The sequence below is a fragment of the Stenella coeruleoalba genome, assembly GCF_951394435.1.
Source record: "Stenella coeruleoalba genome assembly, chromosome: 16".
NCBI classification, from domain to species: Eukaryota; Metazoa; Chordata; class Mammalia; order Artiodactyla; family Delphinidae; genus Stenella; species Stenella coeruleoalba.
In genome coordinates, this window is record NC_137162.1 from 25,911,047 (window position 1) to 25,923,422 (window position 12,376).

Sequence of the window (12,376 nt, forward strand, 5' to 3'; positions counted from 1 at the left end):
TGCAGAGTGCATGTCAACATGATTACACAATGCAATCTGTGTATGCAATTTTAAATAGAGAAGCAGTGGGCATAGACCATTTTACCCAGACTGAGTGCACTGATAAGAAGTGAGTAGTATCGTGGACCTCTTTGGAGAAGCACCTTTACATTTTATTGCAGAGTCCTTGGCCTGTGTCCTAAACTACTGCACGTGGCCTTCCAAAGGTAGCAGTCCCCATGTTTAAGTTCCTTTTCCCTGGAAATTAGTTTGAGAACTCTCCAGACTCCTGGAGACAGCCCCTCTCCCTTCTATACCTTGATGATTTCTAGACTTCACTCAAGTGAAGCAATGTTAAACATGAGTTTGGAAGTGAAGGGTGTCAGATGGAGATCTGCCTCTTGAACCATCCAGTTCTCTTTGACAGCCCAAGTGTCTTAAGTAGCTAAAATGTGGGTTGAGTGGGGAAGAGGTGGATCCTGGCATTTAGCTAAGTATATACCTTCTCCTGTACTTATCGCAGGCAGAATCAACATACAGTTTAGATCCCAACCAATAACCTAAAAATTAGAGACCTTGCCAGATGGACTAATGCAGTTACTTTAGGATGTGGGTTTAATGAAGTGTAATGCACATGCATGCATGTTTTGGAGACAGAGATTGATGAAACAGAATTATAGTCTCTAAAGCAATTGTCATTTTTAGTTCAAATTTTAAAATATATATGTATATGTACATATACATACATATATATGTATGCGTATCTATGCATTGAAAGTTACTTGCAGATAGTAACGTTTGGGTAAGTTTAAAATGTCTAACCACAATTTGTGTTCTTCCTCGAACAGTATTTCTCAAAGTACGACTTATGAATCCCCTGTAAAAGAACCACCTGGGGAACTTGTTAAAAATGCAAATCCCTGGACCCTGGCTTAGACTTTCCAAAGTCAGCATCTCTGGGGCAGGCCCAGGAATTTGCCAGGGGATTCTTCCACAAGCTTAAGTTTGAGAACCACTGCCCTTGAAAGTTGCTAGTTGATCAGCTTAACTTACTTATTTCTGATTAGAAATGCATGGTTAAATATCATAGATTTCATCCTCCCCTCCCCATATATTCCCACAATGATCCAGGAACTAGCTGAATTACTGGAAGAAGAAAAGCTAAGTTGTGTGCCCGTGCTCATCTTTGCTAACAAGCAGGATCTACTCACAGCAGCCCCTGCCTCTGAAATTGCAGAAGGACTGAACCTGCACACCATCCGCGACCGAGTCTGGCAGATCCAGTCTTGCTCAGCTCTCACGGGAGAGGGCGTTCAGGTGAGGTTACTGGAGGGCTCGGTCACCTGGCAACACGGCAGCCAGCCAAGGTAGCCTGTCTCATTGGTTGGGCGGATCTAGATAGAAAAAGATATGAAACAAATAGCCTTTGATGGGCAGATGAACCATTCCAGGATGTGAAAGGCCTGGAGGAGTTTGATTCTTTTCTACTTAGCAACCAATCCGATATCATTAACTGTTCCAAGAAAGCCACAGATAAACCACCCCCCCCCCCCCCACCGACGAGTGACAAGCTACCACACTGGGGAGGAGGTTCGGAATGGAAGAATTCAAAAATGCTTTCCGACTCTAGGGTTCTTTGGTGATTGGGTTGGGGGTTTTGTGTTGTGTCTTGTATTACGGATGCTAAATACTTGCACTCCCAAGGTAACAGAGCCATCAACAACACACTAGCTATCCTAGAAGTGTTTTGTCTTTTCTGTTGGCTGTCTCCACTGCTGTCAGGGTTGGGGCCTGTTTCATGCTACTTCAGGTTTGTTTCCCATGGAGAAGCTTCTGCCGACCGAAAGCCTTAGGCTTTAACACTGAGGAACTGTGTACTGAAGAGCAGCTCCCCCTCATTTGATCTTAATTTAGGGCAGAAAACGATTGTAATCCAGACACCTGAAAGGCTCAAAGAATGATCAACAGTTTCAGCTCTGATGTTTCCTACCAAGCAGCCTCAAACCTGTTGACCCTTGGGGTCAGCCCCCTAGGACCACTTCTTGATTCTGAAGCCCCCAGCGTGCTCTACACGCCTCATTTTCAACATCTGGTGTACCTGCCAGGGAGGTGACCCAGTGCTGTGAGAACCAGACAGCACTGCTCTAGGATGCTTTGGGGGATCAACAGCATCTAGAAAAATGGCATCTCCCCTCATTGCCGTAGGACACGTGTCTCTGGTGGCACGACCAGTTTGCTTTTCTGGGAACTTGGTGTATTGGGGGATGAGCCTGAGATTTGATTCTCCATCATTGTCCGGCAGCCTCTTTCCGTTTCCCTTCTAATACTCTTCTCCCCCTCTCTCAGACATTTGATACTGATTTGTCTTAAAACTGCCTGACCACTTTTATCTCAAGCAAATAATCACTTCCTAGAATTATCTCACCTGTTCCAACTGTTTGCTGCCTGGTTTTTCCCTCTTTGTCACACAAAGAGCCAGGGCCCCTTCTGTGCTTGGCCTCTGATCTGAGGGCAGACCAGTCAGCACGGAACAAGCGCCCCTGCTCCAGACTCCTTGACACCTGCCCCTCAGAAGCTCTTGGTGCGCGTGTGTGTGTCGTGCAGGCTCCCAAGTAGCCGTAGATTACCTCGGCTGTGTCCCCAGAAGGGAAGCTGGGGCCCTGCAAGTCTCTGTGAGGTGTAGGTCTACGGAGGGGGCAGGTGTTAAGTCTCATCTGTTTCCTTTTTTCTTTCCTAGAATGTGGTTATAAAGCAATATATTCTCATTTTAATCATATCAAAATAATACATAAAATTAAAAAGTTCTTTCATTTCCTCTAATCCCACTCAAGAAAGAAACTAACTACCATTAGTAGTTTTATTCTTCTCAGGTCTCCTCTATAAAATTGCAATCACTTATGTGATTATGTATATCTTATCAGGTTTTGAATTAACTGGGCGATTTTCAGCTGGTCCAACAAGTATGTTACAACCCAGAATGTTTTTGAGTAGGTAAACTCTGATCATTTTATTTAGCTTCTCACTTTTAAACAAAAATCAAGTTCTGCCTAAGGTATTTCCCTCAGTTGTGCCAAAGATGGTACTCATGAGGCCTCAGGTTATTTTGGTGAGGCTGAGGCCCAGGAAAAGAGAGTAGCTTTCTTGTGTTTGTACAACCCACTTCAGCAAGAGGACTCTGCCTCTCTAAATGGTTTAGAACCCAAATATAGAAAATAGAGAACATCTTGAGTTTGGGGACTCTAAAGATGGGGCCTTAAGAAAATAAATGCAGGGACTTCCCTGGCGGTCCAGTGGTTGGGACTCTGCGCTTCCAGTGCAAGGGGTGCTGGTTCAATCCCTGGTCAGGGAACTAGGGTCCCACATGCCACGTGGCACAGCCAAAAGATTAAAAAAAAAAAAAGCAAATTAAATCATTAAAAAAATAAAATAAATGCATTCTGTATGTATACTCCTAAGAAAGTAGGAATTGACAGCTCTATTATCTTTTTTCACTCGTGGCCAGAGTGTCAAAAGGAAGAAAAAGCAAAGCTGGAATTAACAGTGAGGCTCTTGTTTCTTCAGCCAGCCTTAGGGATATAAAAAGGAGGGACTAGGGTCATCTCTTTAGAGGAATGGCATTCAAGTCAAGGGTGCTTCCTCAGAGGAGCGTGGAGTTGGGAGGGAGCTCTGGTCATTGTCTTTCCAGTCCCCACCCTTCCCGCTCGGCCAGGCAGAGATGACAAGGACAGACTCCTTGTTGCCAGCTGTTGACCTGCCATAGAAATGAAGTTCCCTTTATATCACAGGATCTTTGGGCCAAAAAAGAGGCTGTGAGCTACCAGACAGACAGAGGGTGGGGGCAGGCAGGAATCAAGTGAGACAGTCCTGTATGGTTTGATCTTGTTAGAAAGTTCTTCCCAGATCAGGGACCTCAGCAACCAGGTTCACAGGAAATGATATCATGAGAGATCCAGTAAAGAAATGTGAACAAGAAAAATCATGGTTTTGTATGGAGAAGAAATAGTTTGAAGGTCACTTAATTAGTTTAGTAGATAGTACCATGGTGTATAGAATTGGGTAGTTAAGACTGGGATTTCAAGGTTAATGAGATTAGATTATGGTTAATAGAATGATATAAATTTAGAGAATTTAGCCATTATTTGAAACGGGTTATTTAATAAAAATGTTAATTAAGAAGGGAGTCTGCTGTCTGTTGTCCTTTAATGGTAACCTTTGAGGACTGGAGAAAGGTCGTGGAAACACTTTTCATTGTGAGGCACTGATTGACCATGTCCCTCTCAGGTAATACCTTTGACCTAAGCTCTTGCCCACTCAAGAAACCAAGTTTCTTGGTTTTCATTTTAAAAAGAGTCACTTAGGTGGAATTCTTTCCCTGCATTGCTTAGTTCAGGAGCAGGCCTTTTAAAGATTCTTGTTAATTAAGGCTTTAACTATTCTTAAAAATGAAAGACTTCACTAGAAAAATGTCACTTTCAGAGATTCTGTGTAAAAATTTCCTGAAATTCCCTAAATTCCTATTTCATCCTCCCATTCCACCCTCCCCACCCACTACCCGCTGAAAGCTGGTCAGTAATGGGCAGAGCTGCTAAAATGATCAGATGTGAAGTGGGTCAGGTATCTGGCACCACAGCCCTAATGACCCTGAAAGAAAACGTACAAAGGTTAAAAAAAAAGACCTGGAATTTCTGTTACTGTTTCAGATGTTTACAGACAGTGTCTCTATTTACATTGTGTTTAATCAAAATGCATTTGAGAGACATGTCCTCTACTGATAAATAACCATCCAGTGGGTGAGTCAAGGGAACAGATCCACTAGGTGGGGAGCTATGCCCTCTGGGGTAGTCGGGCAGGGAGATCACTTCTCCTTAGCCAAGTAGCTTAAACATATGATTTGACATTATGGAAGTTAGTGATTCCTGGGGTGGATTTCACGTTCTTGTTCTACCTGATATTCTGATGGCAAATACATGCAGTCTTTACAAGGACAGGCAATCCCTTGCTCTGGGTGTGGAAATCGGCTTTTGAGGGCTTCAAAAGAGTTTGGAACAGGTCTTTCTTTGCCTGACTAATGGCGATGAGGAGGCAGCCCATCATGTTATTAAAGCAAGTTTTCACGGGAAACTATCAAGAGCAGAGCATAGGTAAACGGCACTAAAAGCTGAAGGAGAACATCAATCTTGGAAACTCTGGGCTATGGAGAGCCCCATAGTCCAGGGGAGTGATCAGAGGAGACCCAGTTATGTCAAGCAGATGAAGGCAGAAAGAGGAGAAACTGAACAATGTTTGGGAGGGAAAACCTGCAGCCCCTGCAGGCAGACTGCCTTGCAGACATGGAGCGGCCTCCCTCTGCACCCTGGGGCTGGGCCAGGGTTGCTAGGGCCTCTCCTAGTGCACAACATCTAGCCTGGGACTCTTCTCTTCTTTTCCCTGGGTGTCTGGAAAATAGTGAACAAAGATCTGGCTTAGAGCCAGAGAAAGATATAGAGAAATCAATCCCTCTTCCACCTGCAGACCTGAATGTGAACCCCAAACCACAGCTTTCCTTGGCTGTTGTAGTTTCAGGTGCTTGAAGACATTTCCTCCCTAGAACATTTTGTGTGTGTGTGTGTGTGTGTGTGTGTGTGTGTTTAATTAAAATTATACTGCATTGGAATTTCCTTTCAAAGCAGAGATCAGCAGTTTCAACCTGGTCTCTAACCTTAGTCATAACAGAGACATGCCTACACCAGTAGCTTTGAGCTAGCAGAAGATTCTCCTGGGTATTGCTCTCCATGCCCCTACCTCATGCTCATCCCTTCTTTTCACATCGCTTCCACATTCCTTGTCTTCCTTCACCAAGCAGGAGCCATGATCCGGCTCACAGAGGTCTCACCTACACAGAAGGGGCCTCTAGCAGTCTGAGCCCTGACATGTGAGCTGTCCTTCAGAGCGCCTTGCAGGTGAACAGTAAACATTCACTAGCCCAGGTTCTTGTTTTTGTTTCTTTTTCCTTGATCCAGGGGGCCTTCCCCTTAATATGCCAACAGAATTTCAATATATTTTTTAAATGACATTTACAACTTCTTTCTAGGCCTGAATCAGTCATTTTCAACTCCCAGTGTGTATGGGACTGCTTATCTGCAAGTCAGACCTCAGGTTTATTTTTAAATTTTCAGATGTCTCTGTAGACTAAGGAAGCAAGCTTGGGACATGCGATTCTGCTGCCTCTCTGGTGCAGTGCCCTTTGTCACCAGAAAAAGTATTAATAGCAAGCAATATTTTATGTATGCTACTTCCAGCTGCTCCTTGACCCTGGGGGCCCAGTGGCACAATGGGATAGGCTGCATTGCTCAGCAAGGGTCTGAGCTCTGTCGTCTTAAAGCAATTACTGATGTGACCGTGTAGTCCTCATGGCATTAAAAACCAGGCCCACCCAACCATGGCTGCCACTGCTCAGTTCCAACCATCAAGCAGTGATGGATGCATTGCAAAGAGATCAAATTAAGAGAAGTGCAGTGAGCTGGATGGACCTAGAGTCTGTCATACAGAGTGAAGTAAGTCAGAAAGAGAAAAACAAATACCGTATGCTAACATATATATATGGAATCTAAAAAAAAAAAAAATTGTTCTGAAGGACCTAGGGGCAGGACAGGAATAAAGACACAGATGTAGAGAATGGACTTGAGGACGCGGGGAGGGATAAGGGTAAGCTGGGACGAAGTGAGAGAGTGGCATTGACATATATACACTACCAAATGTAAAATACATAGCTACTGGGAAGCAGCCACATAGCACAGGGAGATCAGCTCGTGCTTTGTGACCACCTAGAGGGGTGGGATAGGGAGAGAGGGAGGGAGTCGCAAGAGGGAGGACATATGGGGATATATGTATACATATAGCTGATTCACTTTGTTATAAAGCAGAAACTGACACACCACTGTAAAGCAATTATACTCCAATAAAGATGTTAAAAAAAAAAAGAGGAGTGCAGTCGGAGACCACTCTTCCCATAGAAAGGGCATCATGCCTTTAATCCCGAAACGGAGAGATCTGTGATCAGTAGGTTTTCACCCATATGGTTAGGGGCCGCCTTATATTTTTCCCAGCAGTTAGTAGGGAATAATATCATGACATGGTAAAATGTATTTCCTCTCCCGAAGGCCAAACAAAGCTCAGTATTTGAGGTTCAGTGTCTCTCCTTAGTCTCTGGTATTGAATTGAAGCTAATCAATTCAAATTCAGTTTCAGCGAGGTTGGCCAGGGGAGGTGCGGTGGAGGACGAAAGGGAGGACTACTTATGCCATAAGGTTGTCAGCACAACCTGACAACCTTATGGCATAAGTAGTGAGGAAGCGTGAGGAAGATCCAGTACGCAGAAATTTGGTCAAACCAGTTTTTGACAATAAAGTTTCAACCATTAAACGAACCTATGAGTTCATTTCCTTCTTTGGAGGCAGAGCAGTAACCTACTTCAAGTAAATGATCACCTTTTCTCAGTCATCTGTTTTTTGGGGGTTTTTTAATTAATTTATTTATTTTTGGCTGCGTTGGGTCTTCGTTGCTGCATGTGGGCTTTCTCTAGTTGCGGCGAGCGGGGTCTACTCTTGGTTGTGGTGCACGGGCTTCTCACTGCAGTGGCTTCTCTTGTTGCGGAGCACAGGCTCTAGGTGTGCGGGCTTCAGTAGTTGTGACTCGTGGGCTCTAGAGCACAGGCTCAGTAGTTGTGGCGAATGGGCTTAGTTGCTCTGCGGCATGTGGGATCTTCCCGGACCAGGGCTCGAACCCGTGTCCCCTACATTGGCAGGCGGATTCTTAACCACGGAAGCCCCAGTCATCTGTTTTTAAAAAATCAAAGCCTTTTCAGATTAAGGCCAGAGTGCCGTGGCTGCTGATTTAAGCATGAGAAGCAGAAGGGTCCTCCTCTTGCAATGATGTCGTCTCTAAAGAGACAGATCCTGCTGGAGGTGGCAGGCTTGCGGAGAGTTAATACATGGGGAGCGAGGTAAACACGTGGGATTCCACACGCACCGATACCTGGCAGCCCGGGAATCCTGAGAGCTGAGTGGCCAGAAACAGCCTCTGGCACCTTCAGAGCTGCAGCAAAGCCACGCAGGGTGCTTGGGTAGGGCTGTTCTGTCTCATGCCCCTGTATTCAGCTGGAAGTCATAACGAAGAAAAAACTGGAATTGCTCCCTCTGCCAACTTGAGCCCCAGCTTCTCTCTAAGCCTGAGGCAGAGCTCCTCCCCGAGCAGTTGCCCGCGGTCATTGAGAAAGGGTCATCGAGAGCAGATGCCGGGGCTAGATTGCCTGGGTTCACAGCCTGCCTCTGCCACGCACTCTTCTGTGCCCCCATTTCCTCATCCATGAGTACCTACTTCACAGTGTTGTTACAAGGATTAATTTAAAAGATATAAATTAAGTGTGTGGCCACCACCATGCTAAGTTCTGTAAACACCACCTCAAGCCAGCCTGGCGTGGACCCTTCCCTCAGGAGTCTTTCCTTGCCAGTGGGCACCCTGGCACAGCTTGTGCCTGATTTTTATTGAAGAGCTATCATCGTCATTGACTGTTGCCTCCCCAACACCGCCACCTCCAGCTCAGGTTCTCCTCTAGGTAATGACAGGAAAGGCACAATCCCCAGCCTCCAGACACCAGATCAGGGTGGCCTTCCCGAGCCAGAGCAGCTTAAGTCTCCTAGGCTTCCCACACTCCGGGTTGCAGGCGCAGCTGCAAAGCCCCGGGGCCATCGGGTCAGCTGGTGGGGCCCGACCTCTGAGCGCCCTCTGCTGGCAGGACTGTGGCTGGAAGGGTTTTGTCACCGCGGGCCCTCACATACATCTGGAGGACACTGCCCCTCGGCAGGGCTCCCCCATTTAAATTCCCTCTGCCTCCATAACAGATACCCAGGAGAAAACTGCCCCTCACCCTCCATGTTCTGCTTTGGGTTCCTGCAGCTGAGTAAATATTTTTCCTATCTCTTTGAGTGCGTTCATGTTGAGTTACATGCAGTAAAAGAAACCCACCCCCCTCTATAATCAGCCGTAAAACAAGAGGGAAAATGGTATTCGTATAGTGTGGGAACACTGTTCTTGATTTCTCTGAGAAGATGATTTGATAAAACGTTGCAAGTCTCTACAGAGGAGGAAATATTGAGGTACGCACCTTTGATGGTGTTTGTGCGGGTTCCTGAAAATGGAAAGTGCTACGTAAGTGCTGAGCTATTCAGCTTCGAATGCAAAGGGAAGATGCTTATCTTATTCATCCCTCTTTTATTTGTAAAATCTTTTTTGTCTCCTGGCAGGTGATCTTTTTTTTTTTTTCCTGGAAACCAATTAGCTCCTAAAATTAAACATGCTTCTCTTTAAATTATTCCTTTTCATAAAATGGTCTTAAAATTGGCCTCAGCTTTTCAGAGTAAGTAGCTGACCCAGTTGTAATCGGAGATGCATTCGGAGTCCACCTTCTCCCACCTCGGCGTTCCCCCACCCTCATCCCCACTGCTGCCAGGTGCTGTCCACCTTTGTGCCTTCAGCTGTGGCCAGCCTCTTCTTGGCACATGCCCTAAGGTATGCTCTGGGACAGCCATCAGATTATCTGATTCTCCCACCCAAGTGCTCCGATGGCAACTGGCAGAGTTTTAATCACTGTAAATTCAGGTTATGGTCAGATTAGCCAGGAGATAGGATGCCTGCTGGTTGTTTTGAAGTGATGTATTGTTTATGGGATTAATGCTCCTAATGGCCAAGGGTGTCAGCTGATGTTTATTACTTTAAGCTGTCTCAGCTGTTCAGGTTCAACAGCTAGCTCCCTGGTCATAGGAAATGCAGGGCTCTGAATGTCATGTATGCCCTGAGATGTGCACGTGTGACACATGCAGGGGAAAGGGGTGCGGTGCGTTGCAGAAGCCTCGTTTGATTTTGTTCTGGGCTTCTGAGACCTCTGCACACCCCTGGGGGTCAGAGAGACTCTGGGGAAAGGGTGAGCATTCAGGGATGGCTGCAAAGGGCGTTGAGAAATAGGTCATCTCTGGCGGGCCTGGCATCCACGAGATATCATGCCACCTGCCAAGTGGCTGTAGGTATTGTGTGGTTTTTACCTCTGTCCTCCAGCCTTCTAAGAGAGGACACTTTCAAGGTCGCTGTGCATTTAAGGGAACCTTCTCCCCAGTCCCTCTGCTTGGTAGCGCTTAAAGCCGCAAGAACCAGGCCAGGCCCCTTTAAACCTTCCCTGGTGCTGTGCGAAGAGAAATAAATGCACATTGCCCCAGTGTGTGTCTAGTAACATGCACTGCAGTTGGTTTGTTTTTCCAAAAAGAAATTTAATTTAGCGCAAGTGTACACTGCCACACTGTAAACACACCGGGCACCAGAAAGGTGGCTTATTGAATTTAATGCCCTAGCAAAGGTCAGCTTTTAGAAAAAGCCAAAAATGGCTGGAATCTGTCCTGATAGCTCCTCAATCAGGCCTTGGATCCAGGCAGATGTGTTTATTTTTTCAGAGGGAGTTCCTGAGGACCCATCTCAAGTTCGGGCTCTGGACATTCCCCCTCCCTTCTCCCTCCTGTGCTCTCAGAGGCCTCCCTCCTCCTCCCCAGGAGGTCACTGTCCCTGGTCACCCAGGTGGGCCCCTGGGGAAGGCAAGCTCCATTGAGCTGGTGGTTGAGGAGGGAGGACCCAGGACCCTCGCCCTCTCCCCTCTGGGGCTAGAGTGTGTGGTGCCTTTCTTACAACTAACGCTGCCTCTCTCTGACCATTTCCCTCAAAGGACGGCATGAACTGGGTCTGCAAAAACGTCAATGCAAAGAAGAAATAAAATCTTGACGCATGGAGACGCAGGAGCTGCGGGAGCTGAATTCTGTCCTGAAAAACACTAATTTGCTGCTTTCTGACCAAATGTTTTTCCATCTGTGTACAGCTACAGCTGTGTGAAGAGAGGGAACAACACAGTTTAAAAAGAATCCCCATTCTAGCAGTAGTTTTAACATGATCTCTGAGGTTCAGTATCATTTTTCAAATAAAGGAATTATATTATTTCCTCTGCATAATTGAAATAGTATTAAATGTCTCAAAGCACATGATTAGAAAATGAGATCTTTTAAATGAGCAAGAGATTGCATTGCAGTTTAGGCAATTCCAGTGGGCTTTTTTCTTTCAAAAAAAAGGGGGGATGCTGGGGAGAGGAAGAGGAAGAAGCAGCTTAGGCTGCGGTCATTCATTTCCTGACCTGTCCTTACATTCCCCCATGGTGTTGAAACCAAGACAGTGTTTGATGGTGCTGGTCAGTGATTTTTACCATCATCCACTGAGCCAGGGTTGCAGCCTGTCTGGGTGGGGAGCTGCTGGGCTTGGGGGGGTGAAGCGTGAATAGCAGATGATTAAACCATCTTGTCATGCAGGTAGGAGACTGTATGTAATCCTCACCCTTTGGAAAGGAAAAAAAAGCCTTTCTTGCAAACAACGCACCACAGAAACATACCCCGTCCCCAGCCCCCAACCAGCTACACAGGGAATCAGAGTCTTACGACTTTTGACTGTAATGACATCTGGAATGTAAGGAGAGGTGGGAGGTTTAATTCCAGAAAAATTACAAGGTCCTTAAAAAGCCCTCACATGGAGGGCTCAGGCTAGCGTAAACAGGCTTTCTCCAGTTCAGTGGAGCAGTGAGCAGCCGACTCTGAAATTAGCTGGCTTCTCCACGGCTGTCCTATAGAAGGGATTTCTAAAGCTCAAAGAATTCTGTGTTTAAATGATCACAATAGGCTGCTGCTATCAGATTTTAAAAATAAATGCAGCTTTACCGTGAACCTGCTCCACTGAGAAAAGCCAGGCAGATCGATTTTTAGAAGCGATCAATTTTTACAGTGCTGGCAACTTGGTGGTGTGGGCTGCTCAAGGGGGACAGGGCTTGTTGCTGGGAAGAGCGTGGGTGTGTATGGTCGCAGGGGCCGTGCCCGGGGAAGCCAGAGTCACCCCAGCTTCTGGTCCCCTCTGCCTCTCTCCAGCAAAATGTGTCCTCTGGTGACTGATTGGAGAGGAACGGTGGGAGACTTCTCCTGCCCTGTGTTGCGAAAAGAGCTTGCTTCCCTGAGCCTTAAGAGATCCCCGGCTTCAAGCAAGGGAAAGCAGGCCAGCGCATCCCTGGCTCCTGAACTGAACTATGTCCTGATGCCTGAGCAGTGGGGTTCTCAGAGACTGAATAAGAGACTGTCAAGTGGCTGGTGGGTCCCAGGAGGGCAGCTACTTTTACCTCCCAGGAGGTGGCCCTTCCCGAACCCACCAAGGCATGTGAGCAAACTGAAGGGGTCACTCCAGCCCCTGGCCCTCAGTACCCAGCCTTTCTGGACCAAGTTGTGCCGGTGAGGCTGAAGCATGGTCCGCTTCAAAGGTGATCTGGGGTGAAAGTCATTAACAAGGCCAG

The 12,376-nt window shown here is 46.5% G+C and overlaps 1 protein-coding gene across 2 annotated transcripts in view; it reads left to right on the forward strand.

Moving 5' to 3' along the window:
- The window catches only part of ARL3 (ARF like GTPase 3), a 32,834-nt gene extending 21,831 nt beyond the window's left edge, over nt 1–11,003 (forward strand). For both annotated transcript variants that reach the window (XM_079900900.1, XM_079900901.1), the window contains exons 5-6: nt 1,111–1,296; nt 10,724–11,003. In XM_079900900.1, coding sequence (XP_079757026.1) covers nt 1,111–1,296; nt 10,724–10,771 — 234 coding nt within the window. In that variant the 3' untranslated portion in view covers nt 10,772–11,003. The remainder of the gene's footprint in view (nt 1–1,110; nt 1,297–10,723) is intronic.
- The last annotated feature ends 1,373 nt before the right edge of the window (nt 11,004–12,376 follow it).